Source organism: Heptranchias perlo, chromosome X, assembly GCF_035084215.1.
Source record: "Heptranchias perlo isolate sHepPer1 chromosome X, sHepPer1.hap1, whole genome shotgun sequence".
Classification (NCBI taxonomy): domain Eukaryota; kingdom Metazoa; phylum Chordata; class Chondrichthyes; order Hexanchiformes; family Hexanchidae; genus Heptranchias; species Heptranchias perlo.
Window position 1 is genome coordinate 4,452,195 of NC_090370.1, and position 16,078 is coordinate 4,468,272.

The 16,078-nt window shown below is 42.8% G+C and overlaps 1 protein-coding gene across 2 annotated transcripts in view; it reads right to left on the reverse strand.

Annotated features, from left to right (window-relative positions):
- Positions 1 to 13,551: 13,551 nt before the first annotated feature.
- esyt1a (extended synaptotagmin-like protein 1a) overlaps positions 13,552 to 16,078 on the reverse strand; it is a 124,145-nt gene continuing 121,618 nt past the window's right edge. For both annotated transcript variants that reach the window (XM_067976547.1, XM_067976548.1), the window contains one exon: positions 13,552 to 15,869. In XM_067976547.1, coding sequence (XP_067832648.1) covers positions 15,848 to 15,869 — 22 coding nt within the window. In that variant the 3' untranslated portion in view covers positions 13,552 to 15,847. The remainder of the gene's footprint in view (positions 15,870 to 16,078) is intronic.

The window sequence follows — 16,078 nt, forward strand, 5'->3', positions numbered from 1 at the left end:
CTGTTCTCTCTGCCAGTTGTAAGAGTCCTTCATGAAATAAATTTGGGCAGTTTGAACTGAAGGACTGCAGTCCTGCACTTCCAGCAGGTAATCATGGTGCCCACAATTTCCTGCTATGCACGTCCTGTAAGCACTATTCGACACTGGGAGTGCAGGAACATGAAATCAGTTGTCTAGTTCCTAGAGGGCACAACTTAGTGAAAAATAGGAACCCTCAACCAGGGAAGTCTACTATGAAAAAAATGACACTGCTGCAGTAAAGGGTGATTTTCTGAGGGTGCGGTTAAGGCATATTAGGAACAGGAGTGGGCCATTCAGCCCCTCGAGCATATTCTGCTATTTAATTAGAACAGGGCTGATCTGTACCTCAACTCCATTTATCCACTTTTGTTCCATATCCCTTGATACCCTTACCCAACAAAAATCTATCGATCTCAGTCTTGAAAATTTTAATTGACCCAACATCTGCAGCCTTTTGGGTGAGCGAGTTCCAGATTTTCACTACCCTTTGCGTTAAAAAGTGTTTCCTGATTTCACTCCTAAATGGCCTAGCTCTAATTTTAAGATTGTGCCCTCTTGTTCTGTATTCCCCCACTAGAGGGAATAGTTTCTCTGTATCTAGAAAGAAAGAATTTGCATTTATTTATTTGGTGCCTCTCACAACATTTCAAAGTGCTTTTACAGCCAATTAAGTATTTTTTGAAGTGTAGTCACTGTTGTAATCATAGATAGTTACGGCACAGAAGGAGGCCATTCATACCATCGTGTCCGTACCGGCCGACAAAGAGCTATCCAGTTTAATCCCACTTTCCAGCAACTTGGTCCATAGCCCTGTAGGTTTCAGCACTTCAAGTGCACATCCAAGTACTTTTTAAATGAGTTGAGCGTTTCTGCCTCTACCACCCTTTCAGGCAGTGAGTTCCAGACTCCCACCACCCTCTGGGTGAAAAATGTCCTCAGCTCCCGTCTAATTCTTCTACCAATTACTTTAAATCTATGCCCCCTGGTCACTGACCCCTCTGTTAAGGGAAATAGGTCCTCCCTATCCACTCTATCTAGTCCCGTCATAATTTTATATACCTCAATTAAATCTCCCTTCAGCCTCCTTTGCTCCAAAGAAAATGTCCCCAGCCGATCCAATCTTTGCTCATAGCTAAAATTCTCCAGCCCTGGCAACATCCTTGTAAATCTCCTTGTAAATCTAGTGCAATCACATCTTTCCTGTAATATGGTGACCAGAACTGTAAGCAGTACTCAAGCTGCGGCCTAACTAGTGTTTTATACAGTTCTAGCATAACCTCCCTGCTCTTAGAGTCATAGAGTCATAGAGTTATACAGCACGGATAGAGGCCCTTCGGCCCATCGTGTCCGCGCCGGCCATCAAGCCCAGTCTAATCTAATCCCATATTCCAGCATTTGGTCCGTAGCCTTGTATGCTATGGCATTTCAAGTGCTCATCCAAATGCTTCTTGAATGTTGTGAGGGTTCCTGCCTCCACAACCCTCTCAGGCAGTGAGTTCCAGACTCCAACCACCCTCTGGGTGAAAAAGTTCTTTCTCAAATCCCCTCTAAACCTCCTGCCTTTTACCTTGAATCTATGCCCCCTTGTTATAGAACCCTCAACGAAGGGAAAAAGCTCCTTAGTATCCATCCTATCTATGCCCCTCATAATTTTGTACACCTCAATCATGTCCCCCCTCAGCCTCCTCTGCTCCAAGGAAAACAAACCCAATCTTCCCAGTCTCTCTTCATAGCTGAAGCGCTCCAGCCCTGGTAACATCCTGGTGAATCTCCTCTGCACCCTCTCCAAAGCGATCACATCCTTCCTGTAGTGCGGCGACCAGAACTGCACACAGTACTCCAGCTGCGGCCTAACCAGTGTTTTATACAGCTCCATCATAACCTCCTTGCTCTTATATTCTATGCCTCGGCTAATAAAGGCAAGTATCCCATATGCCTTCTTTACCACCTTATCTACCTGTTCCGCCGCCTTCAGGGATCTGTGAACTTGCACACCAAGATCCCTCTGACCCTTTGTCTTGCCTAGGGTCTTCCCATTCATTGTGTATTCCCCTGCCTTGTTAGTCCCTCCAAAGTGCATCACCTCGCACTTTTCCGGGTTAAATTCCATTTGCCACTGTTCCGCCCATCTATATCGTCCTGCAGACTGAGGCTATCCTCCTCGCTATTTACCACCCTACCAATTTTTGTATCATCAGCGAACTTACTGATCATACCTTTTACATTCATATCCAAGTCGTTAATGTAGACCACAAACAGCAAGGGCCCCAGCACAGATCCCTGTGGTACCCCACTGGCCACAGGCTTCCAGTCACAAAAACAACCTTCGACCATCACCCTCTGCCTTCTGCCACTAAGCCAGTTTTGTATCCAAAGTGCCAAGGCACCCTGGACTCCATGGGCTCGTACCTTCTTGACCAGTCTCCTGTGCGGGACTTTATCGAAGGCCTTACTGAAATCCATGTATACCACATCCACTGCGTTACCCTCATCCACACGCCTAGTCACCCCCTCAAAAAATTCAATCAAATTAGTCAGACATGATCTTCCCTTGACAAAGCCATGTTGACTATCCCTGATTAATCCTTGCTTCTCCAAGTGGAGACTAATTTTGTCCTTCAGAATTTTTTCCAATAATTTTCCTACCACTGATGTTAGGCTCACTGGCCTGTAGTTCCCCGGTTTTTCCCTACTCCCCTTCTTGAATAATGGTACTACATTAGCGGTTCTCCAGTCCTCTGGCACATCCCCTGTGGCCAGAGAGGTTCTGAATATATGTGTTAGAGCCCCCGCAATCTCCTCCTTTGCCTCACACAGTAGCCTGGGATACATTTCGTCCGGGCCTGGGGATTTATCCATTTTTAGGCCTGCTAAAACCGCCAATACCTCCTCCCGCTCGATGTTAATATGTTCGAGTATATCACAGTCCCCCTGTCGTATTTCTATGTCTACGTCGTCCTTCTCCATAGTGAAAACAGATGCAAAAAATTCATTTAAAACCCCTCCTACATCTTCCGGCTCCACACACAGATTGCCATTTTTGTCCCTAATGGGCCCTATTTTTTCCCTAGTTATCCTCTTACCCTTAATATACTTATAAAACATCTTAGGATTTTCCTTTATTTTGCTCGCCAGTGTTTTTTCATGGCCCCTCCTTGATCTCCTAATTTCCTTTTTAATTATCCCCCTGCACTTTTTGTACTCCTCTCGGGCTTCCTCCGTCCTTAGCCTTTTGTATCTGCCAAAAGCCCTCCTTTTTTTCCTAATCCATTCTCATATATCCCCTGACATCCAAGGTTCCCTGGAGTTCTTGGAACCACCCTTGACCTTTACGGGAACATGTTGCCATTGTATGGTCTCAATCTCCCTTCTGAAAGACTCCCATTGCTCCGATGCGGATTTTCCTACAAGCAGCTGATCCCAGTCCATTTTGGCCAGATCCTGCCTTATCTTATTAAAATCGGCCTTCCCCCAATTTAGAACCTTTATTTCCGGCCCCTCCCTGTCCTTTTCCATGACCACCTTAAATCTCACTGAATTATGGTCACTGTCACCAAAGTGCTCACCTACTAGCACTTCTTCCACTTGGCCGGCCACATTCCCTAGAATTAGGTCCAGTACCGCCCCCTCTCTTGTAGGACTTTCTACATGCTGGCTCAAAAAGCTCTCCTGGATGCACGTTAAGAATTTTGTACCCTCTAAGCCTTTTACACTCTGAGTATCCCAGTTAATATTGGGGAAGTTGAAATCCCCCACTATTATTACCCTATTATTTGCACAATTTTCTGAGATTTGCCTACATATCTGTTCCTCTATCTCCCCCTGACTGTTTGGGGGTCTATAGTACACTCCCATCAAAGTGCTTGCCCCCTTTTTGTTTTTAAGCTCCACCCATATGGCCTCATTTGAGGAACCTGCTAATATATCATCCCTCCTTATGGCAGTAATTGATTCTTTAATTAATATTGCGACCCCCCCTCCTCTTATACCTCCCCCTCTGTCTCGCCTGAAGATTCTGTACCCCGGAATATTGAGCTGCCAGTCTTGCCCCTCCCTCAACCATGTCTCTGTGACAGCAACAATATCATACTCCCATGTGTTTATCAACACCTTCAGTTCATCCACCTTATTTGCAAGACTCCTTGCATTAAAATAGAGGCCATCCAGCCTTGCTCTTACATATTTGCCCTGTCTTCCAAGCTGACTTGTTTTTTTCTCAATATTTGGCTGCACATCACCCCCTATTGTAGCTCCACTCTGTATCCCATCCCCCTGCCAAGTTAGTTTAAACCCCCCCCAACAGTGCTAGCAAACCTCCCCGCAAGGATATTTGTCCCGCTCTGGTTCAGATGCAACCCGTCCGACTTGTACAAGTCCCACCTTCCCCAGAAGCAGGCCCATTGATCCAGGAAACTGAAACCCTCCCTCCTGCACCAACTCTTTAGCCACGCATTCATCTGTTCTATCCTCCTATTTCTATACTCACTAGCCCGTGGCACTGGGAGTAATCCAGAGATTACAACCTTTGAGGTCCTGCTCTTTAATCTGCTACCTAGCTCCCTAAATTCTTGATGCAGGACCTCATCTCCCTTCCTACCTATGTCGTTGGTCCCAATGTGGACCACGACCTCTGCCTGCTCACCCTCCCCCTTGAGAATGCCCTGAAGCCGCTCAGTGACATCCATGACCCTGGCACCAGGGAGGCAACAAACCATCCTGGAGTCACGTTTACGGCCACAGAAACGCCTCGGCTAATAAAGAAAAATATCCCGTATGCCTTTTTAACCACCTTATCTACCTGTCCTGCTACCTTCAGGGATCTGTGGACAAGCACTCCAAGGTCCCTTTGTTCCTCTACACCTCTCAATATCCTCCCATTTATTATGTACTCCCTTGTCTTGTTTGCCCTCCCCAAATGCATTACCTCACACTTCTCTGGATTGAATTCCATTTGCCACTTTTCTGCCCATCTGACCAGTCCATTGATATCTTCCTGCAGCCTACAGCTTTCCTCCTCACTATCAACCACGTGGCCAATTTTTGTATCATCTGCAAACTTCTTGATCAAGCCCCCCATGTTCAAGTCCAAATCATTGATATATATACCACAAAAAGCAAGGGACCTAGTCCTGAGCCTTGCGGAACCCCACTGGAAACAGCCTTCCAGTCGCAAAAACACCCGTCAACCATTACCCCTTGCTTCCTGCCGCTGAGCCAATTTTAGATCTAAGTAGCCACTTTCCCTTGGATGCCATGGGCTTTTACTTTTTTGACCAGTCTGCCACGTGGGACCTTGTCAAAAACCTTGCTAAAATCCTTGTTCACTACATCAAACGCGTTACTCTCATCGACCCTCCTTGAGTTTTTTGAGGAGGTAACAATCAAGTTAGTCAGACACGACCTTCCCTTAAGAAATCCATGCTGACTGTCCTTGATTAACCCATGCCTTTCTAAATGACGATTTATGCTGTCCCTCAGAATTGATTCCAGTAATTTGCCCACCACCGACGTTAGACTGACTGGCCTATAGTTACTCGGTCTATCTCTTCCTCCCTTTTTAAACAACGGTACAACGTTAGCAGTCCTCCAATCCTCCGGCACCACGCATGTAGCCAAGGAGGATCGGAAAATGATGGTCAGAGCCTCCGCTATTTCCTCCCTTCTCTTAACAGCCTGGGATACATTTCATCCGGGCCTGGTGATTTATCTACTTTCAAAGATGCTAAACCCCTTAATACTTCCTCTCTCACTATGTTTATCCCATCCAATTATTTCACATTCCTCCTCCTCAACTATAATCTCTGCATCGTCCCCCTCCTTTGCGAAGACAGATGCAAAGTATTCATTAAGAACCATACCCACATTTTCTGCCTCCTCACATAGGTTACCTTTTTGGTCTCTAATAATGTAGGAACGTAATGTAGGAAACGTAGCAGTCAATTTGTGCACAGCAAGGTCCCACAGATAGCAATGTGATAATGACAAGATAATATGTTTTTACTGATGTTGGTTGAGGGATAAATATTGGTCAGAACACTGGGTAGAGCTCCCCTGCTATTCTTCGAATAGTACCACGGGATCTTTTATGTCCACAAAGTGATAGTTCTTGCAGTGTTGTTTTTGTGAAAGGAATGTGAGTCAGAAACAGAAAAGTCTTCATCGAAAGCTTGCACATTGAAGTCAAACAGTTAATTGGATACTTTGGAATCATGCAGCCTGACCCTTTTAGAATATTTATGACCATCTGCTATGAGGCATAATCTTAATATCAGTAATCAATCGATATGCAGCAAAAATGGGGAGGATTCCAGCCCCCTCAAGGACAGAAAGGATGTCATCCAGGGTAGGGATACACTAGTGGGGGACATCCACCCTTGTCAATCAAAACTCGATAATAAACATAGTAGGAATGGTGCGGTTGCACAAGGCACAATTAAGCAGCAGATTCCCATCTCCCATTCTCACCTTCGTAAATAGCAATTTGCTAAGTATCTAAAATGGGTTGGTCGAACAGTTTATTATATCATTCACTGGGTCCATGGTTAAGTGGCATCTATCTGTGCAGTCCGTGTGATTTGTCCTATTTTGTCATCAACCCAGTGCTCGCTGACTTACATTGGCTCCCGATTCAGTGACGCCTCAACTTTAAATTTCTCATCCTTGTTTTCAAATCCCTCCATGGCTTCGCCCCTCCCCATCTCTGTAACCTCCTCCAGCCCTACAACCCTCCCAGATCTCTGCGCTCCTCCAATTCTGGCCTCTAGCGCATCCCTGATTTCCTTCGCTTCACCATGGACGGCTGGGCCTTCAGCTGCCTAGGTCTTTAGCTCTGGAATTCCCTCCCTAAATCCCTCTACCTATCTCCTCCTTTTAAGACGCTCCTTAAAACCTACCTCTTTGACCAAGCTTTTGGTCACTTGTCCTAATAACTCCTTATGTGGCTCGGTGTTAAATTTTGTTTTATAACGCTCCTGTGAAGTGCCTTGGGATGTTTTGCAACTGATAGCTAAGACTGCTGTCTCTGTGCCCGCCAGCAGCTGTGTCTTCTCGTCCCTTCCCAAAGCTGACTCTCGTAACTTCTGTGAATCCTCCTATCCAACCTTCATCCATCTTGGTACTACATGATTGCAGAAGGAATTAGACAGAATGCAAGATTTGAGGAGACACGACACATTGCAGAGGTGCAGGTTAAAGTGAGAAGAGGAAGCAGTAGATGGTAGCAGGTACAGTTTTAGGAGTTTTGAATCTTTAGTTTGCATCTTCATATTGTTCATGATGTTAATGGAGAGAAGAAACAAAGATAAGGGGCTATCCCTGCTGTGGTGTGAGGTGACCCCACAGATCTCTCACGACCATGTGCCACGGGTGTAATGGTGGCCTGGGGACTGAGTGAATTTGGAAATTAGTTCCAGTACACGTACCTGAATAAATTATTCTAATAACAGGTGATTGAATAACAATTATTTCAGTTATCAGATTTTCTGCCCCCCAATATCTCCACTTGGTACCTTTTCTTGATGGCCTGTCTGAGATGGGGAGTTCACTCAATGCACACATAATGGGGTCGATTTTGAGTGCCTTCGCTGGCAATAATGGGGCAGTAACGGCTTCAAAATGGAGTCGGTAACCTTGCCGCCCCATTAATACCAGCGTTGCGGCCAGCTCCATTGTAAAAGGGGCCTACCGCCGGGTGTCCAAAACTCCATCCTGTTTCAGGCAATAGGCCCCTTTTAATATGAAAATTGGGGAGCTATGACGTAAATAGAACCATTTGAACTCCCCATCTTAGACAGGCCATCAAGAAAAGGTGCTAAGTGGAGATATTGGAGGGGGACAGAAAATCTGATACAACCAGGGTCACTCTCTGGCACCTCCTGGTGACTGTTTATAACAGCAAGTCATCTGCTCATCTCAGTCAGAAAAACGGTTTATGGGGACACAAATGGTTGGGGGGTTGAGAGAGACTCCTCAGAGTTAAATCCCATGGACTGGTACAAGTGCTGTTCTCTCTTCTAGCTCGATTGCAATCGAGTGCCATTTTAGGTAGGAACTGGTCGGAGCCTGCACAGTGCAAGTTTTGGTCAGTTTCACGGGCAATGGAAGAGAAGAGGTCCTCTAAAGGTATGTTTTGAATTATTTTTGTAGGCCTTGGAGGAGCAGGAGTGCACTTGTAGGGCCCATAGAATAATCTGGGCCGCAGCTTACCTTCCTGGCAGCAGTTCTGGCCCGTTTTCTTTTCCTGAATGTGGTGAGCTGCATCGGGATGACTGTTCGGTGCTCTGCAGCTGACCTAGTGACTTTAAATTAGGCCGGAGCCTCAAAATCACAGGGGGCCATTTCACCGCCGGAATGGGTGGCCGCACTAAAGTCAAAAATCAATGTCTGCAAGGGGCATTCAAATCTTGGCTGGCATTCGTGATTGAGCTTCCCTTCCCCCTCCAATCCCAATTTATAAGTTGCCAACCTTGGCCAGGTATGGCACATCACCGATCAAGTGGTGAGGTTGCTTAGCTGACAGGATATGGGGAGGATATTAAGAGGTGGGATGACTGCCTTGGGTTATTCAGCAGCAAGCTATCAATGCCTTTGTGGGGAGGCTTTGATGATCTTTACAGCTGCCTGCCAATTCTCTAGCCTGAGCACTGGGTGCATAGCCCGGAAGGACATGAAAGGGAGACAATGAGATAAAAGCCATTAAAGCATTTTTAAAAAATTCTGAAGACATTTATTCTGTGTTCTAATTAAATTGGATTAAAACTGTTCTAGTAGAGAAAAATCACAGCAACACATAATGTGGTTGTAGTTTTACTATAATACTGAAGACTTCAGCACCAGAGGCTCTGGTGAAAAGCAATAACTTTACTTCCTTTTTGCCATTTATATAGCACTGTTTATATCCTCAGGACTTCCCAAAGCGCTTCACATGAATTATTTTGAAGTGTAGTCACAGTTATATTGGCAAACACAGCAGCCAACTTGCACCCAAAGAACTGTGGGATAAATAACCAGATAATGTGTTGACGGTGTTGCTTGAGAGACAGACATTGGCTAAGACACCAGGAGAATTCCCTCTTCTTCTTCCAATAGTGTCAGTCATGGGATCTTTTACATACACCTGAACAGGCAGGCCTCAGTTTAACATCTGAAAGACAGCACTCCCAACAATGCTGCACTGCTTCAAGTCCTGTACTGAAGTGTCAACCTAAATTATGTACTTTAGTTACTGGAGTGAGGCTTGAACCCACAACCTACTGACTCAGGCAAAAGTGCTACCACTGAGCAAAGCTACTATAAAATAAAAGTAGATGATGATTGTAGCTGCATTTTTGTTACTTTATTGAGATATATATATATATGTGTATATATAGCAAGACAATAAATGCACATGCAGAATTATTCAACTATATCCTTTTAAATTCATAAACTGTGATCTCCATAATAAAGTGCCCAAATCACAATGTGCTATTATGGAATGATAATGATATCATTGGTAACATTTAACCATAAAAGTAGCTGTTTATTTTATGCTTGTTATGTTTAATAACTGACTTATTTTAGGTATTTGCAACTAAAATTACAATCACAGTTTTATGTATCATGTAACAAACAAAATAATGGCTTCAAAATAATTCTTATGGAAGGAATGCTCTGTCCTTGCTCTGTAGTTATTGACGGGTAAGAATTTAAATGATATAGTTGGTTATTTTTCACCATTTTTAGCTCTCCTGTCATTTCTTGTTTGACATACAAGAAGAGGAGTTAGCAGGAACCAGAATGAGGCTACTGAATGGCATCAACTCTGAACCAGAGAGAAGCTTGGCCTTTGGGGATTGTCTGGAGGCAAACCACCTGCTGTCTGGGGAAGCCCAGAAAACCTGATCTGAAGTTAAGTTTAGCTCCAGTTTGTCCACCTAAAAATAGACTTAGGCAGGTGTGAACATTAAAATCGATATTAAGGAAAAAAATGGCCTTATCAATGCAGTTTACACTATCTTGTCTGAACATGTCTATAGATTTATATTGATCACTCTTCGCTGTTAAAGTCACTGAATTTTATGAAATGTTATAGTGTCGTCTTTCAAATCTTGCTTCAGATACAATGTCCAATAGAAACAAAATTCAAATACTACATCATTATACTCAAGTTATGCAACCTGATCTGTTTTATTGGAGTTAAAGACACAAACTTTCTGATAGATCAATTTGTCAAGTTGGCAAATAAAAAAATCCAAATGTGGACAGGATGACCCAGGCTGTATGTCAGAGTAAAGAAAAGAAAGAACAAACTTTAATTTCTATAGCGCCTTGCACAGCCTCAGGACATCCCAAAGTGCTTCACAGCCAATGAAGTACTTTTGAAGTGTAGTCACTCTTGTAATGTAGGGAAATGCAGCAGCCAATTTGCGCACAGCAAGATCCTACAAATAGCATTGAGATAAATGACCAGATAATCTGCTTGTAGTGATGGCGGTTGATGTAAAGTATGCTAAGTTCCAAATTAAAGTGCCATTGCTCTAAATTAGATGGATATTTTTCCTTTGTGTCCTACACATGATGTATAGCACTAGAATATTCAAATTTGATGAAATTGAAACAACTTTCATAGTTAGAAAGTGAAAAATCAACAAAGAAAAATACATATTTGATGGTTTTGGTATATTGAGCCTAAGGGACCAGAACTTAATGTTTACCTGATTTTTGCATGTAAATTTACAAAACTATCCAACATTCAGAAACAGAACAACATCACCCCTTACTGACAAACACTCAGATGTAGTGATGATAATCTGCCATCAGTGAACATTGCAATTTTAACAGTCTGTAGTTATAAATTGTATTAGCAACACCATGTGGGCGTAAAAGGCTATTGCAGGTCTGAACGTTTGTTAAATAATTTTCTGATTGAGACTTCTGAAGTTCTTGTAGCCGAATTTCAAACTTCAAGTGAAGTTTTTTAGTTATATAACTGCACATATGGTTGTCCTTAAACAGCTTTAACGTATGCGGTGAGATTGTGTACTGATACCACCAAAATTCCAGCCTGTTTAGAATTGTTACCTGTTGAACCTCAATTCCTCAGTTTTACTCAACTGATCAAAGATGGACATGTGAAACAGACTCCCAGAGGAGTTGGTTGACTCAAGGTCAATTAACTTTTTTTAAAAATGAGCTGGAAGACTACCTGTTGAAAAGGAGGATTGAGGGTTAGAGAGATAGCAACAGCACTGATTGATTTTTTTCCAGGGAAGGTAGGAGATGAACTTGGTGTTCCTTAATGTAGAGGTTCAGCAGGGGGTGGGGAAGGAAGTCCTTGATCAAAATCATTTCATGGACTCTGGATGAAGTGAGCTTGATGGGCCGAACGGCTTTGTCTTGCTGCTGACTTTCTTATAAACTTATCATCTAGAGACCCTTTTTGGGAAGCAGCTGTCAATTGCACTGAAAGGTGTGGGTGTTTCACTGTTAGAATGTTTCTGTCACTGCTTATGTGATAGCCACTGAATGACACTGAATCTGAGAGGAGCTCAGGCTCCAGAGGTCATAAACTTGGTGACCTAGGGCCCATTTTTATATACATGAATTATGACAATTTTTCAGATTACTGATAGTGTTTATAGTACCATTAGTAGCAAAACTTTTCTTTAAACTGTTTAGGTGATGTTTTTACCATGCATTAGAACATGCTGCCCTGTGCAGATCTTTAATATTCATTATTTTTACTTTCACTTCCACTTTGTGTCCCAATTGCGAGCTGTGAAATTTGAATACCCACAGAATTTTTTAAAAGGCACACTTTAAGTTGTGGTGTTCCTGGCCAGTTAAACCCAGGCAAGAAGTTAGGTGTATCAGCAGGGTAGGTACTTTCTGCCTAGCCCTATTGTTGAGTGACATTAACACAATTTATCAACTTATTGCAAAGTAGACATATTAAGGCATTTACAATGGGTTTTGGCAAGTCCTTTATTCACTGGAAAGAAAGGCAACAGCACCCAGGTATTTGTAGCATCTGAGCCGGCTGAGATTCTGGAAAAGACCAGACCAGCAAGCTGCACTGGAACACCCGGTTGGCATCCACAGCTCGCCGGTACTATGGCGATGAGGCCCAATTTGGAGTGAGCCTCAGGCCACTGCCTTAGGGTGCATGTTTTCAATACGTGGCCGATTTTGTGCTAGTTTCTGTCAATAACCCAATTTGCCTCCCACGATTTCTGAGAATGTGATTCCATTAGACCCATAAAAAGAACAATTTCACCTCTAAATTGGCTTTTCACAGGCTTCTTGTAGACTCTCAGACAGGAATATTTCCTATTTAACAACCCACACACTTGGTGGTGTATTTTACATTGAAAGTATTTCCCTTTCCCCAGAGTGAGATTCCCCCATTAGTTTTGTAAATAGTTGCCTAGACACTGCCACTAGTACGCTTGTTGTCCACTTTTAAAATACTAACCACTGTCAGTCTTGTTTTTCAGGAGTGCTGTTAAATTAAGTGATAATGGACCTGGAATTTGAGAAGAGGCTGGTTGATTGAAGGAGTCTGTGGACTTCCTTTCACTGACTATCCTTGTACATCAGTGGCTGCCCTACTATTAACCTTCAGGTAAAACTTATTCCAGTTTTAAAATGTGACCATCCACAGACAACTCTGTCAGCACTCGTGAGAGACTGCTTTCAATTGAGTTTGAATGTACAATATTCAGCCAATCTGAATTTCCATGCATTTTATACATTGTAATTGACTGTAGCAGGGAGTGACTATGTGAGGCAATAATTTAATCAAAAGTGTTCAGATGACCTAAGCCACAGGAGCACCTGAACTCACTCTGCACACTGCTAGCATACAAATGAGTCCACATGAAAATCCTGACTCTGCTAAGGGGCTAACCCATGGGTTAAAATAGCGGGTGAAAGAATTTCATATAAAAGTGTGTGTATAGCACACAGCTCAGTTTCACCCCATGGGATTAGATTAAGGATGGAGCACAATTTAAAATATATAATTAAGTTGACAATTCTTGCTGTTCTTGGCTGAAATTCTATATTTGGTATATAACGGCGGTGAAATTCATCTTGGATGGTGGTGCAAAACGGGTGATAGTGAATCGGCACTCTGTCCGATAACCATCGAAATCGGGCGGAATGTAAAACGGGCTGTCGATTCATTGCCCGTTTTGCATTACTGCCCAAGACAAATTTCACCCCCATAGTAAGCAATAGTTTAACAAAGCACTTTTACCTAGATTCCATTTTCAGTGTTCTAGGAGTGAGCATGGTACGGGAATGAGAATGGAACAGGAGTGAGAATGATACTTTGGATTTCAGATTCTGTAGCAACTCCCTTTATGAAAGTGGCAGCCATTCTATTGAGCTACATGGCAGTCAGCATGAATAAAGGGAGGTTAATACTCCTCAAAACTCCCTGAAAAGTCCTGTCAATGCAGCAAATAAACTGCTGCTGTTCTGGGGTAAATCATCAGTTTTACCCCAGGATATTTATTTTAAATGGCATAACAATCTGAACACAAAACCTGACATGAAAATTTTGGATTTATTGGAGTGAAATCTGAACAGATTAAAATTAGCTCTGGGTCATGTTTGATTTTGCTGCTTGAATGTGACTAAAGGAACCTTGCAGACAGAGTACAGACTTTCTCGTAAGGCTAGTGACATAAAAGATACAAGAGAAAAACCTGGTATATAGCAGAATAATGTTTGTACATACTGTTTACGCAACCCTCCAAACTATGAACTATTAGTTTTAAAAAGCATCTTTTAAAAAGCACTATACATAATGGCCCCCAAGTAACCCATGCTGAATTTGGCACTTAATTCCATTTTAATGCCTGATTTGTTCATAATGGATTCAGGCTGGAAGCAGGCTCAGCCACTACTCACAGCCCTACACAGTACCACTATGGAATGAGGGGTGACCAATTGGGTTAGTATGGTTCTCGTTGCTATGTCCCCGACATTATTTTCATGCCCATCACATTTTTCTGCTAAAACTAAGCCAGACCTAGGGACAGCAAACACTTCTAGTGGAGCAAGTTTTCCCAGTTTTGGCACACCTCAGCTTAGTTTTTGACAGTGTGTGGATTCCAGAATGGGTTGCTTCTAAAGGCCAGTGTGAACATAGCACAAGAGTTTTATTTGCGGCTACTTGTAGATGCAATATAAATGATTCACAATTTCTCCAGATATATTTCATTAGCTTTGTTTTCATTCGTATGTTTTGACACTTGGGAACCGCACAGACCCCAGAGCAATTCTACTATTTTGGAGCTGTTCTCATAATTGGCCTATGTCCAAAGCATCAGAAAGCCACATTTTATAATGCATTGCTAAAATCCTTGAATATTTTGACATTAATTGGGATAGAAATTGGTCCTCGTTGCGCCCATTTTCAGGGCTGAAAACGGGAGCAAAAAAACCCACAATCAGCGTCTGCATTATAAGTGCCGCCATATTAGTGTAGGCGGCTTTGCAAGCGTTCCAGCTGGCCTTCTAAAACAGGCATTAGGCCCTTTGCATATGTTAATTAGGGGCCTAATGCCTGGTGAAGAACCCTTTGTAAAATTAGTTTACGATGAGCGGAGCAGGTGCCGGGCCTGCTGCACTTCTTCAGCGGCCCTTGTGGCCGTCAACGAAAGGTATTTTTTTACATTTAAATTTTTAAAAAACCTTCCTGTGGAGCTAGGAGGAGCGGGAGTGCTCCAACCCCCCCCCGCAACCGTTGCTTGCTGCAACTTCTTCCCTCCCAGAACTTACCCTTTGGGCCACTCCTGGCAAGGCAAGCAGCCCGATATTTGGCATTTGCAATGAGCGAGCTGCCTGTGAAGGCGCGACAGGCAGCGGCAGCTTGCGCGTAAAATATTATGAGGCCTGAGGCCCAAAAATAGGCCGAGACAAATTTCTACCCCATTATTTTTAGAAGGTTTTGTTCACTGCATGTTCTTGACAAACTTGCTTTAGGTACAGTGCAGAATAACCTATTCTTAATTAGACCTGGTCTGTGAAGAAAACCTTCCTAAACAAAGCCCTATGTTATATCTCATGAACTCTGAGATCTGTGCGATTTTCAAATTCCATGATCTTGAGCTTACTATTTTGGATTAATTTCTTGCTTTTAAAAAAAAGCAAGGTTGTCTATGCTGGGGAACAAAACTGCTTTTCACCTCCTCAGCCCAGCACTCTCGTGTCAGATACTACGCAACTTAGATCCTTAGTAACACTCCCTATAAATTTAGTTCCGCCTCAGTCCCAATTTCTGTACTCCCTTCTGCCCTAGTGTGACATTTCCATTTCCCACACCAGCCATCCTTAAGGAGATCTGACTGAGACTGCCAATTCCACGCTAAATGACAGGCAGTATTGCATTATGAACCCCCAGCAGGAATTGACAAACTTTATTCACATAGGATCCTTACAATTGACTTTCATCCCATTGAGTCTGAGCTGGGTCCAAACCCAGGTCCCAGAGATGAAAAGGCAACACAGTCTCCTAGAACAGTAGGTATTGTATATTATATGTTTGGATAAAACTTCCAATTCTTTTCGAACAGGGAAATGGACCAATGTTGTAAACAGTGAATGAACAATGTGGCTTTCTCAATTCTCTAATTGCAGTCTTTGGAACTTTTTTTGTGAATTAAAGCAAAAACATTAAAAATGACAAATAGCAATTGAATACAAAATATCATTAAAAAATTAAACATAATACTTTAAGCGGTATAAAATACTTCAATGGAAATAAAACCATTTAAAAATTGTTGGTCATAAACCAAAAGCAAACTGAATAATAGGCTTATTAAGGCCACAACACGCTCTATTCTTCCTTCAAATCGAACCTGTAAAATGAAGAAAAGTTTTATTTTAATAATTTATTGTTATTTTGTAAAATTATATGTATTATTATATCTTTTAAAAAATGCTTTCTCCCCTCCTCCCCGAAAGAACTGGCTCCTCACTGGGGTACAGTTCCACAGACACTGGCCGCTCTCCGGTGCCTCATAAAAGTGGTCATACTTCATACGTCAATCTAAACAATGAATGTTGA